The sequence below is a fragment of the Vombatus ursinus genome, unplaced genomic scaffold (genome assembly GCF_900497805.2).
Source record: "Vombatus ursinus unplaced genomic scaffold, bare-nosed wombat genome assembly UNPS02008405.1, whole genome shotgun sequence".
Classification (NCBI taxonomy): Eukaryota; Metazoa; Chordata; class Mammalia; order Diprotodontia; family Vombatidae; genus Vombatus; species Vombatus ursinus.
In genome coordinates, this window is record NW_020948183.1 from 1 (window position 1) to 16,719 (window position 16,719).

General features: G+C 60.2%; 2 protein-coding genes and 1 long non-coding RNA gene across 3 annotated transcripts; all 3 read right to left on the bottom strand.

The window, feature by feature from the left end:
- Positions 1-1,608, bottom strand: LOC114034166. The gene is made up of 4 exons (XR_003568067.1): positions 1,530-1,608; positions 730-847; positions 509-554; positions 1-66 (listed from the first exon to the last, which is right to left on the bottom strand). It is a non-coding gene; the product is annotated as an uncharacterized LOC114034166 (long non-coding RNA).
- A 5,730-nt stretch (positions 1,609-7,338) lies between these two features.
- Positions 7,339-12,820, bottom strand: LOC114034168 (transcription factor Spi-B-like). The gene is made up of 6 exons (XM_027849770.1): positions 12,337-12,820; positions 11,008-11,035; positions 10,588-10,660; positions 9,982-10,181; positions 9,535-9,679; positions 7,339-9,028 (listed from the first exon to the last, which is right to left on the bottom strand). The coding sequence occupies exons 1-6, from the start codon at positions 12,459-12,461 to the stop codon at positions 8,733-8,735; spliced, it is 867 nt and encodes a 288-aa protein (XP_027705571.1). The 5' UTR covers positions 12,462-12,820; the 3' UTR covers positions 7,339-8,732.
- A 1,785-nt stretch (positions 12,821-14,605) lies between these two features.
- LOC114034167 (DNA polymerase delta catalytic subunit-like) lies at positions 14,606-16,553 on the bottom strand. The gene is made up of 4 exons (XM_027849769.1): positions 16,328-16,553; positions 15,955-16,007; positions 15,766-15,863; positions 14,606-14,765 (listed from the first exon to the last, which is right to left on the bottom strand). The coding sequence occupies exons 1-4, from the start codon at positions 16,551-16,553 to the stop codon at positions 14,660-14,662; spliced, it is 483 nt and encodes a 160-aa protein (XP_027705570.1). The 3' UTR covers positions 14,606-14,659.
- Positions 16,554-16,719: the final 166 nt, after the last annotated feature.

A 16,719-nucleotide genomic window follows, 5' to 3' on the forward strand; every position in this document is an offset into this window, starting at 1 on the left:
CCTCACCTTTTCTTTAAAAGACCGCTGAAGTCCAGTTCTCCTGCATCGTCAGGCCTCCTTTCACCTCTGCAGGGAGAGGGATCGTTAGGTTGTGTACAGTGCTTTAAGGTTTGCAAAGTGCTGTACGAATCATGAACTCATTTTATTCTCGACAGCCCTGAGAGGGAAGGGGTTGCTGTTATGATACCCATTTTGCAGATGAGGACATGGAGGTCAAATGACTCGTCCAGGGCCACACAGCTAAATCTGAAGCTGAGACCTGAATTCTGGGTTTGGGGACTCCAGGTCCAAGGCTTCGTGCATCCCACACCCCTAGATGCCTCAGCTCTGGGATTCCCCCCCACCTTTGGACTTCTTCCCCTCCGCCAGGCCCCAGCCCTCTCAGTCGTAGCCATTGACACCGCCGGGGTAGAGTGAGGGGTGGTGTGAGGAGACTGGGGGCCAGTGGCACCTGCCACCATTGGCTTTCTAGGGGGAGAGCAGGGCTTGGGGGGGGGGGGTCACTCACGAGCGCTTGAAGCTTTCCAGGATATTACCGCTGTCCTGGCTGGGGGCTGAGGGGGTGGGGATAGGAAGGAGTGGGGGGGTCCTTCTTTGTCCCCTCCCTCAGGGTCCTTGCTGCCCCTGGACTCCCCCCCCTTCTGTCCCCCTTCCCCCACCCCCTCCAGGGACGCTCTTCTCCCACTGGGGCCCCAGCACGGCAGCCCTTCATAAAGCATGATGTCACACCTTCCACATCGATGCTGAAACTGCAGCTGTCACAGGCATCCTGGGCCTTCACCTCGCACCGGTATTCACCCCGGTCGCCCAGGACCACCTTCCCGATCTGCAGCTCGGCCGTGTACACCTGAGTAGGCCGGAGAGAGAGCCTCAGGCTCAGTGGCCCAGGCAGGGCCAGAGGGGCCTTGGCCTTCTGTCATCCCCTCGGGAGCCACTGGCTGCCTCCCCTGCCTGGCCCAGGAGGAGGCCACTCACTCCTCTCTCAGACTCGTGCAGTCTGCCCTAGGCTTCTGCTGCGGAAATCCCAGCCCCCAGTGCAGTATATTAAGCCCAGGACAAACCCCCAGATCAGCCCCTGCCCTCAGGGGGTTCCGTTGCCCTGGGGGGAATGTGTACATAGGGGTAGGGACCAGAACTCTGATTCTGTTGGTACTGGGAGTGAGGGAACTCCCGCAATGGAAATGAGCGCCTTCTCTGCAAGAGAGTGGCCTAGAGCACTGGCCCAAGGTCACACAGCCAAGTGTGTCTCCAAAGTGGTCCCAGGCCCCCCTACCCCCCTACCGCCGCCGCCCCCGGCCCCCCCCCCCCCCCCCCCTCCGCAGCCCCCCCTCCCCGCTGCAGCCCCAGGCCCCCCCCACCTCTCCCACTTCTGCTGCCCCCCTCCCCGCTGCAGCCCCAGGCCCCCCCACCCCTCCCACTTCCGCTGCCCCCCTCCCCGCTGCAGCCCCAGGCCCCCCACCTCTCCACCCCTCCCACTTCTGCTGCCCCCCTCCCCCCCAGGCCTGGCCTGCTGGCCTCATGGCCCTCACGTTGCTCTGCTGGTCATGGCTCTCCTTGAAGACGAATCGGGTCCCACTCTTGCTGCCCAGTTCTAACCACTTCCCTTTGAACCATTTGATGACGGGCTTTCCAGGGAGCTCCTTCCCATTCACCTTGGCCGTGATCACCACGTCCTTCCCTGGGGACCAGGGGACAGGAAGTCTAAGGCCTTCACACCCTGCCAGGTCCCTGGAACCCAGGGACCCGGGGCTCATCCTGGCTTGGGGGTCCGGGCACCTGCGACACCCAGGTATCTAAGCTGCATCTTCCTCTAAGGCTCCGGGCGTCTGGCTCCCAGGCAGCTCACCCTGGGTGGTGAGCCCCTGTACCTCTCTGGGGCACCCAGGCATCCCGCCCCTCAGCCTCTCTGCAACCCAAGCATGGGGGTACCTCGACATCCCATTCCCCAGCCTCTCCCCGGAGCTTAGCCTCAGCCTTCCTTACCTGCCTCTATAGACACAGTGTCGGGTTTCTTCAGGAAGATCCCAGCGGGCTCCTCGGCAGCGGGTGACTGGTCCTCAGGGGGCGGCTCTAGGTTATAAACGGGCCTTTCACTCTGTGAGTCAGGGGCTTAGCCGGAGAGCCGCAAGGTTACTTTATTTGAGGTGATTCCTGAGACCTGAGCACTGAGGGCGCACTTCCCCCCACCCCCCTCCCCACAGCCAGGTAGTCTGTTAATTACGTTAAGTGGCTCCTCTGTGCGGTGCAAGCCACTGTGCTAAGGGCAGGAGATGCAAAGAGGCAAAAGACAGTCCCTGCCCTCAAGGAGTTTACAAGCCCTGACCCACTCTGTGCCTCAGTTTCCTCCTCTGCAGAGTGAGAGGGTGGACAAATCCCTGACCCTCGCTGAGCCTGATTTTTCCCTTCTGTGGAATAATGTCCCTAACCTCTGAACCTCAGTTTCCCCGCCTGCAAAATGAGGAGGGTTGGGTTGAAACCATAGAATGTTGGGGTGGAAGGGAGGATAAGGAACCAATTTCCCTCCGATTCTACACCTGGGGAACCTGAGGGCCAGAGGGCACTGGGGTCATGCTCACGGTCACAAAGCCAGGCAGAGTCAGCGTTTCTCCCTAGTTCTCTGACCCCCCAGTTTCCAACATTTATTAGGCGCTTATGAATCAATCAGTCAGCAAGCACTAGCTCGGTGCCTGACACATAGAAGGCTCTTAATAAAGGTTTATTGATTGATACAAAGACAAAAAGTGACCCAGGGAAGACCACAGGTTTACATACAGGCTGGTATGAATGCACACGAGGTGGATACAAGGTAGCTCTGAGGCTACAAACACAACAATGGCTCCACCCAGCCTCCAGGAAGCTTTCCTCTGCTTGGCTGGGGGGAGGGGAATGGGCATTACGACTCGGGACCTCAGTGGCCATCGACCCCCCATACAGAAGACCCTCCAGTTACGGGGAGCTCACTACCTCTCGTGGCAGCCCAGCTCCTTCTTGGTTATCTCTAATTGTTAAGAAGTTATTCCTGACTTCAAGCCTGAATTGGCCTCTTGGCAACTTCCCCCCATGGCTCCTTCTGCCTTAATCATCGGATCATGGAGTACTTTGCTAATAATTACCGCAGAACTTAGTACATAATTAGGCATCAAATCAGTGGCAGACAGCTAGAGATGAAGGAGGGATGGAGGGGGAGGGGGACTGCAGGACTGGAGGAGGAGGGCTGGGAGAGGCTGGAAAGCAGGAGAACTAGGGGAGGGGAGAAAGACCGGGGGAGGGGAAATGGACGGAAGAGGAACAGGGAGACTGGAAGGAGAGGAGGACAGGGGAGAGGGACTGGGGGAAGGGGACTGGGAGAGAAGAAGGAGAAAGGGACCAAGAGGGAGAACAGAAGGGAGAGGGGACTGGGAGGAAAGGAAGGGGGTGGGGATTAGGAGGCTTCCTGGAGCAGAAGGTGGGAAGGCAGGACAGTGCTTGGTATCCAGTGAGCCTCTCTTGGACAGAGCCCCAGGGCTCACTGGCTACCCCGAGGCCTCTCTTATTCCATCCTGGGACTCAGGAGCTTAGTGGAGTGCTTGGCAGGGGCACGGACTTCCCAATCAAAGTGGGCAACCAGTAGCCTTTTGATACCAGGACTGGTTTTTCACCTCCCTAACCAGTCACCTCCCTCCACATCCACCCAGGTCTGCCTGATCTCTTCAGAATTTGGTGCAGGCAAGGGGGAGGCAGGGAGGCCAGAGATCAAAGATCTGGGGGCTGGGGACAAGAGGGGTCATACATACAGGAAATGGGGTATAGAAATCTATCCTGTCCTACAGGAAAATAGAAGGGGAAGGGGATAAGACAAGGGGGGAGGAATAGAAGGGAGAGCAGATTAGAGGAAGGGGTATTCAGAATGCATGCCATCATGGGGTGGGGAGAGGGGAGAGATGGGGAGAAATTTGGAATTCAAAATCTTATGGAAATGAATGTTGAAAACTAAAAATAAATAAATTAATTTTAAAAAAGAGGGATCATGGAATCAGAATGTCCTCGATTTAGAGCCAGAAGAGACCTCAGTAGTCACAAAGTCCAACCCCCGGGTTTTACAGATGAGGAAAGTGAGACCCAGACAGATACTCAGAGCCACAGCTAGCAAATATCTGGGGCAGGCTTAGGATCCGGGTTTTCTATAGGTTAGATGGAGTCTGGAACAATTTGGTTTCCAAAGGTCTGGGTGCCTCAGGAGCAGGAAGAAAAACTGGGAACGGGGGTCGCCCAAAGTTTGGGGGACTCAGAGAAAGGAGGCTCAGAGGTTTGAAAGGCTCAGAGACAAGAAAGGGAGCCAGAGGGAGTGTGGGGAAAGGAAGGGGAGGACTCGGGGAACAGACACTCGACGGTGTAGATGGCTTTGGAATCAATAGGTTAGAGAGCAGACACAGTTCCTGGGCCATGGTCTCGGTGCTCCAGATGAGAGGGGAGCCGTGTCTGCGGACATCTCGGGGCCAGAGTGGGGGCTGGGGCTGGGCCAGGGGTGTCTCACCACTGGGTGGGGCAGGCGCAGCCTCCTTCTCAGGGCCAGGCTTTTGGGGGGCATCCTTAGCTTTGGCAGCGGGCTTCTTGGTGGCTGTGAGGGGAAAGAGGCGGAGGAGGGTCACAGAATCAGGGAGCCCAGGAGTCCTGATCCCCTGGCTCTCGTCCACTCCAGGACCCAGGGGTGCTGAGCACAGCCCCTGCCCTTCAGATGTCCCTCAGCACCCAATCCTGGCTGGCCCTCCAGACACCTGCTTTCCCTCACTTCCTCCCCCTGGACAGAATCTTACCATTCTCCAGGGACAGAGGGCAGGGCCAGCAGGACCAGGGAGGATCCCCCCAAATAAAGCCTCTGCTCCTTCCTCACCCCCGCCCAAGTCCAGGCCAACTGGTCTTGACCTTTTCCAGATGGGCTGGCCTGGAGTATAATTAGCTTGATCCGGGGTCAGGTAACTGGACACCCATGTGCTGAGCTCAGCACCGAGCACCCAGTACTCAGGACCCTCCCAGCACCCTGCTGGGAACCCCTTCTCCCACTGAGTGCAAGGGGGCTCCCTCTCCCCAACGAGGGGGCCCTTTCCTACATACAAGGGGCTCCCTCCTCCTACCAGGGACAGGGGCTCTTTTCCCTACCTTCTTACACAAGGGGGCTCCCTCCCCCCATCCTGGGAAGGGGCCCTTCCCATGCCAAAGGTTCCCTCCTCATTCTAGCTGGAGGGGTCTCTTTCCTTTGGATCCTGCTTTTTCCAGTCCTTAGCCTCCAAGCTCCCGTAATCCCCCACTCCTTTTCTCTGCCCCGATCATCTACCTCTCCCAGGCCAGGGTTGTCCTCCCCATGCCCCCTCCAACCTTGGGACTCCTGGCACTGACAGGGAGCACACCCCTTCCAGCCTCCCTTTGAGGAAGAGGTTAGGGATGAGGGGTTGCGGGTCCCCACCTGGTTTGGGCTCCGGCATCTTAACCTGTGGCCAGTCGGGAACCTTCCTGAGACAACAGGGCCTAGGATGGGTGGCAGGGTGGGGTTTTAAGGAGGCTGGAGGCTCCCCGGAGACACCTGACTCAGCTCCCACTCCCCACCCCCTTCGAATTCCCCAGGAGTTCTCTAAAGGGCGAGAAATAACTGCTGGGGGTGGGGGGGAAGATACATGCCTGGCTCCTGGTGGAGGCCAGGGCAACAAGATTCTGGTCTCTAAGGCAAGGGGAGGGGGAGAGGGGAGGGTTGTGAGGGTCAGGACACCTGGGTCTCAGTGGGAGGCCACAGGCAGGGCTGGGGAAGGGGTCACCTGGGTCCCTACTGTTTGGGAGCTGTGGAAGCAGGTTATCTTGGTATAGGGGGTAGGGCTGGGATATCAGGACAACTGAGTCCTTGAGGGAGACAGGATTTAGGGTATCAGACCTCTGGCACTCTTTTGGGATAGGGTAGGGCTGGGGGCCCAGCCACCTAGATTTCTGCAAGTCAGGCATCTTCAGAGAAATTGGACCCCCTGGGGAAACCAAAGCCAAGTCTCCAGGGTCAGTAGGGAGGGCCAGGTTTCTTGAAGTGGGCACCAAGCCCCAGGTTAGCGTTGAGGGCTGGCTTGCGCCAGGGCAGCCAGCATCCCAGGGACCCCTCTTTGCCTAGTGGTGACCTGCTTTCTCCAGCTGGGGTGTGGAGAACTTCCTTTCACCGCTGGGGGCCCCACCCCAGAGAAATTTTATCCCAGCCCAGCTGCTGTGGCCAGGCCACCTGGCCTAGGCTGCCCCACCCCCAGGGTCCCCAAGTTTCTACGGTCCTCGCCCCCAGCTCCCCAAGGAAGGAGGGAGCCCTGGAGGAAGTGGGAAAGAGAAGAGCAGGGCCCGGAAGGGCTGGGGAGCCCAGGATGCATGGGTCCCTTCCTGAGCTGGAGCCTGGGGTAGAGGGTTTGAGGAGCCAGCACTAACTCTGGCCCTGCGTCACCAAAACCAAAGCAAACCCCCTTGTAACCTTAACAGGGCTGGCTCGGTGTTTGGCCAATCCAAAATGGAATATCTGGTGACATCATCAGTCTCTGGTCAGACTCTCTCCTGCGGGGACAGGGGAGCAAGGTATTGTGAGACCAGCGGGAGTGCAGGATGGGAGGGGAGATAAAGTCATGGCAGGGAGTCTGAGAAGCCTAGGAAGAACGGAAGACACTGATCCAGACCCCCAGGGAGCCTCTGAGAGAACCGGAGAGAAAGAGACTGCTGGGGGAGGGATAGAGGGAGGGAGGAGGGGGGAGAGAGAAGGGGGGGGGGGAGGGGGGGGGGGGGGGGGGGGGGGGGGGGGGGGGGGAGGGGGGGGGGGGGGGGGGGGGGGGAGGGGCAGAGCCAGCCAGACCAGGGTCAGACTGCTAGGGAACCACCAGAGAAAGAGAGAAACAGAGACAGAGATGATGGAAGGGACAGAGTAATGGGGAGGAGGAAAGAGAAGCATCAATAGGTGAGAGCAGAAGCATTGGGGAAGCTGGATGGTGCAGCTGACAGAGTGCTGGGTCTGTTGTCAGAGAGACCTGAGTTCAAATCTAGCCTCAGACACTTATTAGCTGTGTGACTCTGGACAAGTCACTTAGCCCAGTTTGCCTCGGTTTCCTCACCTGTAAAATGAGTTAGAGAAGGAAATGGCAAACCACTCCAGTATCTTTGCCAAGAAAACCCCAAATGAGGTCATGAAGAGTCAGATGCGGCTGAACAAGAATGCAAAACAAGTGTGTGTGGGAGTATCCTGAGGTGCACGGCCCCAACTGAGCACTGGGGGTGGGCACGGGAGAAGCTCAGAAATTCCATGGCATTTGCTTGGGTTGATCCAGTGCCGGCAATTTCCAAAAGGAATACCCCATGTTGGCGTGTGTTCATCTTTTATTTGCAGAATTCATTACTTTGTAAGGTGAGACATGACCCCGAGGTCCCTGGCAGGAAGGGGCAGGGAGCTTGGTTTCTTGGTGGGGAGGGATGGACTCCGCTTTGGAGGTCAGGGGCCCAGCCTAAGTCTTCCTGGCTTCCCTGCAATGGACTCTGAGGCCAGGCTCTCCTAAGCCCAAAGGATTCTGGGCCGCTCTGTACACCCCTGACCCATCCCCTCTCCAGGTGACAGGTAGGGAGGAGACCTAGGGGGCACTGAGGGAGAATGGCCCCGGAACCAGCTGAGGAGGATTGTGGGGAACCACCCCACCTCAGAGAAAGCTCCAGTGGGCAGGGGTCCCAGGGCCTCAGACTTGGAAGGACTCCCAGAGGCCCAGATGACAATAAACCCCATCGTCCAGGGAAAGGGCACTCAGTACTTCAGAGGGCGCCCGTACCACTTTGGGAATCCCCAGAACCCTTCAGATCCCAGTATACAACCTCCAAGCCAGACAGAACCTTGGGGGTCATCTGGTCAAACTCCCTCAGGGAGAAACTGAGGCCCAGAAGGGACAACACACTCAAGATTGCACAATGAGTCAGGGCCAGGTCTGAAATGTCACCGAAGGAAAAAGCCAGAGAGACCTTAGGGATCATTCCGGGGGAAACCCCCTCTTTTTACACATGGGGGAACTGAGGCACGGCCAAGGTCACACAGCTTAGAGAGAGACAAGGGCCAGAGTAGGTTACCCAGGCAGCCATTGAGGGGGCCAGGATCTGAAACCAGGTTTTGACCAGAGCCTGGGACCCTTGGTCCCACATTTCTCTCCCTCTTTTCCAGTGCTATATGGTTCCCCCCAGTCCAAAATCTATGTCTGAGCCCTCGGCAGACCCTTGGCTGTGCTGATGCCTTTGATTTCCCTAGGCCTGGTGACTTAGTCCGGAGCTCTGGTGGAGAGGGGGTCACCCAGGCAGGGCAGCACGGTCCGAGCCGGCATCCGCTCAGGCGGGAAGGGGCCTGGACCACTGGGCCCTTAGCAGTTGGAGGCTGCAGTCCCTTGTGTTTACAGCTAAGGACTCGAGGCCCATCTCCCCCAAAGTCACAGGGCATGTCGGGGCTGGATCCTCCTGACCCCCGGCCCGGGTCAGGAAAAGGGGCAAGGGCTACAGACTGCCAGGGGACCCATTCCCAAGAAGCTAGCGCTGGAATCATCCTAGGCCAGGGATGCCTGAGGCCCTAAGACAGCCCCAGACAGGGTGTGCCTTCTGATGGGGAGCCTTCACAGGCTCTGAACTCGGAGGGACAGGGCACCCCAAGGCACTCTTGGCGACAGCAGGGGGATCTCTGAGACGCCTCGGGGCCCGAGACAGCCGTCCCCCCGCGGCCGGGGCCCTCACGCCCGCCGGGGGGTCAGCAGGGTGCTGTCAAACTGGTACGTGAGTTTCCTCTTGACCTTGCGGATCTCTCCGGTCTTGGCGTAGTTGCGGAGGGCCCGGGCCAGTTTCTGGTAGGTCATCCGCTTGCGGTTGCCTTTCTGCTGGCCCCAGCGCCTGGCCAGGGCCTCCTTGTGCTTGGACGAGAACTGGAAGACGCCGGCCCCGGGTTCTACCCACCACACGCACTCCCGCATGTCCCCGCGGGTCAGCAGCCCCAGCAAGAACTGGTAGAGACGGAGCTTCTTCCGGGCACCTGGAGGGGCAGAGCAGGCCGGCGTCAGGCCGGGAGGCCCCCTTGGGCATCCTCTGGGGACACCCACCCTCCAGAAATCAGTCGGTCAGCCAATAAGCGAAGGCGCGATTAGTGGCTGCTGCCGGGGACAGGAAGCACCGGGGACTTCCTCCAATCAGCTTTTGCAGACAGATTCTGTACGTGGAAACCTTGGAGCAAGACACGGGGCAGGGGTACTGAGACTTGGGGCAGCTTGGGGGAAAGCAGTGAGCTCCCCATCCACAGAGGTCTTCAAGGCTGGGTGACCACTGAGGGCCATATGCTGCAGCAGAGCGCATTCCTGGTCAGCCAGAGGAGGGGCCAGATGGCTTTGGAGCCCCCTTCCACTTCTGAGACTGCGATACCCACTTGGAGCAGGTGCTCCCTAGGGACAGCACTCTCCCATCGGACTCAGGGCTGTCTCCCCTTCCCAGACCAGGGGCTCCCCAGGCCAGGTGACTTTACTGGCCGCCGCCCCCCCATCATACCTGCATCGGCTCCTGTCCCTTCCCCTCCAGCTGCCGGGACCTCATCCGACTCACTGTCAGACACCTCCAGGGCTGGGCTATCCCCTGGGAACTCCTCGTCCTCAGATAAGCCAGGACTGGGGAACTGGGTAAATGAGGCCAGGGGCTGGAGCAGGGAGGGGGTGGTCAGAGCTTGTGGTCCACGGCTCACCTTCCCTCCTCTCTAAGCTGGACTCCCCGAACCTACCCGGGTCTCTCAGTCTTCTAACCCTCTATCACAGAGCTGGAAGGGACCTTGGAAATCACCTGATCCAACCTTCTCCCCATCATTTTGTGACTCAGACAAAGAAGTGATTTGTCCGGCCCCAGGTTTGCCAGCCCCAGGTCTGCCAGCTCCAGACTTGCCTTTGTCTCACAACATGCTGACCTCAGCCCTACACGCTTCCTCCCCAGCTCATTCCCCCTCACCTGGCCTCCAAAATCCTCCTCCGGGTAGGTGCTGAGCCCTGGGCCCGGGGCCGGCTCCAGCTGCCCAATGGGGCCATAGCTGACAGGCAGGTAGGAGAGTTGAAGACCCTGGAGTTGGCCAAGTGAGGCTGCCGAGGGGTCGAAGGGCTCATAGGCAGTGGCCAGGCTGGGCGGTGGCTCTGTCCAGCCCCACAGGGAGTCTGGGGAAGGCAGGAGAGGGCGCCCTGAGACTCAGCCCCCTGGCCCAAAGGGGCAATTGTGGGAAGGAAAGGAAGGTCATCTTTGGCCCGCGCATTTGCACGCATGGGGAAGGGAGCAGCTTAACAGGAGAGACCTGATGAGGATGGAACGGAGGGAGGAGGGCGGGGGAGGAAATGGGAATCCAGAGGCACGGAGCCTGGCAGGGGGACGGATGGGTGGGGAGAGGGGGACGGATGGCTGTAGGAAGAGGTGAGCAGAATAGGGGTACGGGGAGGGGACAAAGGGCATTCGGGTGGGGGCCGAGAATGGGAGAGAAAGCTGGAGGAGTTAAGACCCACTGAGAAGGTAAATGGCTAGTGCCCCCCGGGCAGTGGGAGGGCACAGAGAGGGGAAGCATGTACTTACCCACCATGCCTTCGGGGTCCACGTAGCCGGGGTGTTTGCTGCTGTCCAGATCGTAGAAGACTCCATCTGAGTACTGAGGAGAGGCACCAGGAGCGTGGTCGTGACGGGAACGTCCCACCGGCCAGAGAGTCAAAGGAGAGAGAAACGGGACAGTGACAGACAGAGAAACAGACAAAGTGGGGCGGAGACTGACTGAAGAAATAAATAGGTCGGTTGGGGAAACAGGAGAGTGGGGAAGACGGACGTGAAGAGAGAGAAGCGATGGGGTAGACAGGGAGAGACAGAAGAAAGGGGGAGACGAGAGGGACAGGTAACAGACGAGATCGATCAATCGATCAGTGGAAAGTGTGTGTGGAAGAAAGAGCCCTCCTTCTGGAAAAAGGATGCTGGGACACTGGGTAACGGCAAGGCAGAACTTACCTGGCAAGAAAAGTGCGAATCCTCCAACCTGGGGAGAGGAGAAAAAGATAGAATGGGGAGAGGTGGTGTCACCCCCTGCTCTGGGTGCCTGGGCCTGGCACTCACCCAGACCCTGGAGCCTCCAGGTCTGGTCCTGAGCCCCTCCCCTCCCCTGAGTGTCTGTGCCCCTGCACTGGGCTTTCTCCTTCCCCTGCATTCTGTACTGTCCCACGCTCCAGACTCTGGGTCCCCCACGCTCCCACCTTGTTCTTCTTCTGTCCTTTGCTTTGTCTTGGGCCTCTTCCTTGCCCTGCACCCCTCCCCCACCCCCCCGCCCCCCCCCCTCCCCGTGCCCCCCGCTGCCCCTCCCCCACATCCCTGTGCCCCCCACTCTCCATGCCCCCCCTGCGGCCCTCATTCTCCATGGTCTCCCTGCATCCCTCCCCCATGTCCCTGCACCCCTCACTCTCCATGGCCCCCCTGTGCCCCTCACGAATTTGTATCCTTTCATCTCACCTATCTCTTATTCTACATCCCTCCCTCTCCATCTGTCTCCTGTGTCCCTCAATGCCCCCGTGCCTCCCACTCCCTCCGTGCATCTCACTTTTTAAGTCTCTTGTTCTTCTCCAGGTGCCCCTGCCTGCCTGTGTCTCGTGCCCCTCCCTGACTCCCATCTCCCAATCCTCTCCAAATTCGAGCTCACCAAACAGAACTTCGTGGGCTCCCGGTTTATTTTTTTTTTTTGAGAGAGGACGAAGGAACTTTGGGCATGTGGGGTAGATAGAGGCTGACCCCAGGCTGTACATAGAGGGGTGTGAGTCAAAGTCCTGCCCTCCCCCACCCCCAAGGCCCAGTCAGGGACAGGGCTTAGAACAGGAAGGGGGCATGGGGAGGCCTGCACGGAAATATCCCTGGGGAGATTTGCATGGGCAGGCTGAGGTGGTGAGAGTGTTTGTGGAGTGGGGGGTGGGGGGGGTTAGTGAAAGTGGGAGAGAAAGTGGAGGGTTTTTGAGGGAACTGGCCCCAGCCATGGGACAGTGATGGGTCCAAACAGACCTAGAGGGGAGAGCCTGGGAAAGGGATGGAGACGGTGACTGGAAGCAAGAGACAGCGACCCGGGCAGGGATGAAAGCAGACAGATGGGGGAGAGGCGGAAGAGACGAGGGAGATGTGGAGGGATGACAGAGATGAAAGAAGCAGAGACGGGGAAAAGAGAGAGACAGGAGGGGGCAGAAGGAAGGCACAAGAGGGAGGACAGAGAGAGATGAAGAGAAGCAGAGACACATGGAGAGACAGCGGGGAGTAGAGACCTCGCCTATGCACTCGGAGCCCTGGGGGGTCCTCACTTACTGTGCAGCCTCCAGCGTGAGCATGGTGGGGCAGAGCTCTGGGGATGGCACAGGGTCTGGGCTGCGTCCTGGCATTGCCATCACCTTATAGCCAGGGAGGGGAGGGGCGGGGCCCAGTGACCTCATCGAAAATCCCCTCAGGGGGGGCCCTGGAGATGGGGGATTGCTCAACGAGTCATGTGACTGGGGATGGGAGGGGAGAGCAGGGCACCCGTACCACCAGGTCTCTAGGGTGGCAGGGTTCCTTGGTGCCTGAGGAGGGCCGGGGGCTGCAGAACACTTGGATTTAGAGAGGGGGGTTGGGGTAAAGCAGATACCTGGTTCCCTGGGGGAGGGGAGGTGCCCTAGTCCTGAGGGTTAAGACTGGATGCCTGGGTTCCAGATGTCCTAGGTGCCAGATACCTGGGGCTTCAAAGGGGGTGGGATTACTAGGTTGGATACCTGAATTTTGTCCCTGACTTGAGGGTGGGGAAAGCTGGGACTGGCTTGTGACCCCAAGAAAGGCGGTGTGCCACACATGCATTGACCAGCTGATCTTGGGGTCCTGGGCCCGGGACCCAACCTGCCACTTCCTCAGAAGGGGAAATACCTGAATCTCCAAGAAACGGACCTGAGGTCCTGTTAGGCACTGGAGACCCCAAGGGCAGGAGTCCTCAGAGGTGGCGTGACTTAGGAAATCGGGATATTAGGTACGGGAGGGGTGAAAATGGAGCATGAGAAGCAAAGGAAGGCTTGGAGATCTCATGGGCCAACCCCATTTCACAGACAAGCAACCTGAGGCCTTGCAAAAACCAAGGGCTGTCCCAAGGTAGTCATCATACACGGAGTCTCCCAAAGCTCAGGTGAAAGGGGGCTTTGGGCTCATAGGGTGTGAGAGGTGGCGAGAGTTGGGCTGGAGCTCTGAAAGCCCACCCAGCTCCAGGTCGGATTCTTTGACGCCCTCTAGCCCAGAGCTCAGCTTCACCTCACAGGGGACACGAGCCTTCTTGTGGTCTAGTCGGGTCTGACTCCTCATCACCCCATTGGGGTTTTCTTGGCAAAGACGCCGGGGCGATTTGTCATGTCTTTCTCCAGCTCATTTTACAGATGAGGAAACTGAGGCAAACGGGGTGAAGTGACTTGCCCAGGGTCACTCAGCTAGTCTGAGGTGGGATTTGAGCTGGGGAAGACGCATCTTCCTGACTCCAGGCCTGGCGCTATGTGTGTTGCGCCAGGCTCACCAAGCACTTCACTCAAAACCAGGCACAGGATGGGGAACATCATCCCCATTTCACAGATGGCAAATCGGGGCTCTTCCAAGGCCACCAAGCCTTGCCTCCCTCTGGCTGGTGAAGGAGTGGATGGGCATCGCTACCCTGGCTGGGCCAATGGCGTCTGCTTCCGGCCTCCGCAGGCTGATTCTCTGCCCAGGGCTTGAGGGATCCTGGCACCCCAATCTCCCACAGCTACTTAGGCCGGGCCTTCGAGTTACGCAACTTGTGTGCTTCAGTTTCCCAGTCTGTAAAATAGGGACAAACCCACCTCCTGGGGCTGTCGGGAGGATCAGATGAGATGCTCATAAAGGCGCCCTCTGAACATCGTCACTGTCTCGTTGGACGAGAAGCACGTTGGCCCAGCGGAGCGAACGTGCCGGGTGTGGAGCCGGAGAACCCGGGCTTGGTCACTCACTGCCCCTTCACCCCCAGAACCCCTTCTAGCTGTCAGCCCTGAGGCCGAGGAAGCCGCTGCGGCCCGGCCCCTCCAGGGATTCCGACTCTCCCGGTGTGGGAGGGTCGGGCGCTAAATCTGGCCACCCCAAGAACTCCACCAGACAGAAGCCGAGGGCCTCAGCCCGGTCGTGACAACGGCGGAGATGAGCGGGGCTCGACTCCAGGTCCCCTCCTCTGCGGATTGGGGTTCACAGCACTCCCACAGGCCGCCCTGAAGAGCCCCTACCAACACCCCTAGCGGAGGGGAGAGGGTGGGGCCGGGGCTCCCCTGCCCCCTAAGATGAGACAGCAGGCGCTGTGAGTGCCATCTACCAGCCCCTCGGCACAACGCCCCAGCCCCCCATCCTGTTTATGTCTGTAGAACACACCTCACAGGGGCTCGTCAGCCTCTGCTTGGAGCCCTCTATCGACAGGGAGCTCACTACCTCCAGAGACAGCCCACTTCACATGTGGACTAAAATCCCTGCCATCCCGCCTACACCCGCCTCCCCTGGGGGGCGAGAGGGGGTGCGGTGGCCAGCAGGATTCCTCCTTCTACCCTCCCAAAGAACAAGACCAGGGGAACCCAAAGCCCCACAGCTTTATTGATGCCAACGTCCACAGCCGCGTCCTCTGTCACCAGGTGGCCGGGCCCGGGGGCCCGAATCGAGCCAGGAGCTGCTCCTGGTCGTCCAGATCCTTCTGTACCTTCTTCCGCATGTAGAAGATGGGACAATCTCGGCTGCACAGGGGAGCAGGAGGAGGTGCCGTTAGCCCAGGGGCCCGGCCGCCCTGACCCCATCGGGCCCTCAGCACCTGGCCTCCCTGCCCCTGCTCTCTGGGGGACCCAGCTGTCCAGGCCCCCAGCCACTATTCCCACGGGGGACTGGGGCATCCTTGGCAGCTGCCCCCCTCCCTCCTCGTGGGGGTCCACTCTCCACCCCACTGAACGTCCAGATGTCCCCACGCCCAAGCCCGGCTCGAGCCCTTTCTGAGGGCAGCCGGGAGGGGCCTGGCCGGTGAGCCCCTCATCTCGGGCCACGCCTCCCAGCAGCGGCCCTCCACCACCCAGGCTGCCCCCAGGCCGCAGACCCCGGCAGCTGGTCTCTTCTGCCCAGCCCCAGAAGGGAGCACTCGGGGGTCCACCCCCCTTTCCAAGCGGCCGGCGACGGGCCCGAGATTGTGGATGCTGCAGGCTGGGGGGTGGGTAACGGTCCCCAGGCTTCCTCCTCACCTGTTCCCAGGACTTTGGCCTCTCTCTAGCCTCTAGCCCCCACCCTGCCTGGCCGTCTCCACCCGGGAGCCAGGTTGTTTGTTTGGCGGGGCCTGGCGGGTGGCGATAAGGCCAGGGTGGGGAGGGAGGAGGTGGCCTGGCGTATATCACCTGTCCCGGTCCTCGTCCTGGCCCTGGCGTGGGAACCTGGCTCGCCCGGCCTTTCCCTAGGGAAAGCCCAGCCCCACCTAGCCAGGATGAGGGAGGGGGACAGAAGGAGATGGGGGGAGGAGGATGGAGACGGACAGTCTGGGGGGAGGCGGAACAGAGGAGCAGAGACCATCACGGGGGTCAGGGAGGCCTATCCTAAGAAATTCCATAGGCCCATGCGATTCAGGAAACTGAGGCACAAAAGTGAAGAGCCAAGTTCCACACCCAATGGTCCTCACTCTAGGCTGGCTCCCCAGGGGTCTGGGGCAGGGAAAAGGAGGCTCTGTGGGGCAGGGCAGGGTACGGCAGCCCCCCGTACCTGGTACAGAGCACGTCCTCATGCAGACTGCCCTGGCAGCGCTGGCATTGCGTCCAGAGGCGGGAGAACCGCTCCTCAAGGGCGCCCAGGTGCGCCACCTGAGGACAGAAGGCAGCCGTTTGGCCCACGAAGGCCTGGGGGGCCGGTCCCTGCCCTGTCCCTGCTTGGTGGTCCCTCCCACCCCCTCACCTCTTTCTGGTACAGCTCAGACTCCCGGGGAAGGCAGAATTTGCACACAGCTCCTAGAGAGGCAGGGCCCAATCAGGGTTACCACAGGGGAGAGAAAGAGAGGTGGGGCTGTCAGACACTGACCCAGAGGTGGACACCACCCGATCCAGGCCAGCCTCTGAAAGTCCCCAGAGGGTAGAGAACAAGGGAGTGTGTGTATGTGGGAAAAACTCCCCTGGGGAAATCCCGGGCGGGGGCCTTGCTCTCCCCCCACTCCCTGCCCTCAGCCCCTGCACCCCGCCCAGCCTGGACACACAAGAAGGTGAGCCTGCTGGCTCCCTGGCCGCCCCCTGGGGAGCGGGAAGCCCAGAGGCCCAGGGGCCGGAGTCCTCACCATGGTGGCTGAGGACAGCCCGACAACCAATGCAGCTGCTCCTGCGTGTGGCGAAGGCGAGAAGCCCCCCGACCTTGGCCGTCAGCACCGTCTTACAGCGAGTGTGCTCACCGCCTGGTGGGGGGCAGAGGATCCAGTGTGACCCCCCAGATCTCGGCCCAGGCCCGAGGTGGCGGCAGGGCTGGGGCCAGGCCTCCCCTGCCTCAACGTCTCCTACCCCCACCATTCAGTATCCCGGCCCTGACCCAAGCATCTGCCCCCTTGGCCTGGCCCGGGCTCCCCTCCCACACCCCCCAGCCCTCCGGTCCTCCCCACCATCCGGCCCAGCCTTGCCTGCCAGCCCTCATGCAGCAGCACAGCCTAGGCCCGGCCCTCGCCCCCCAACCTTCACC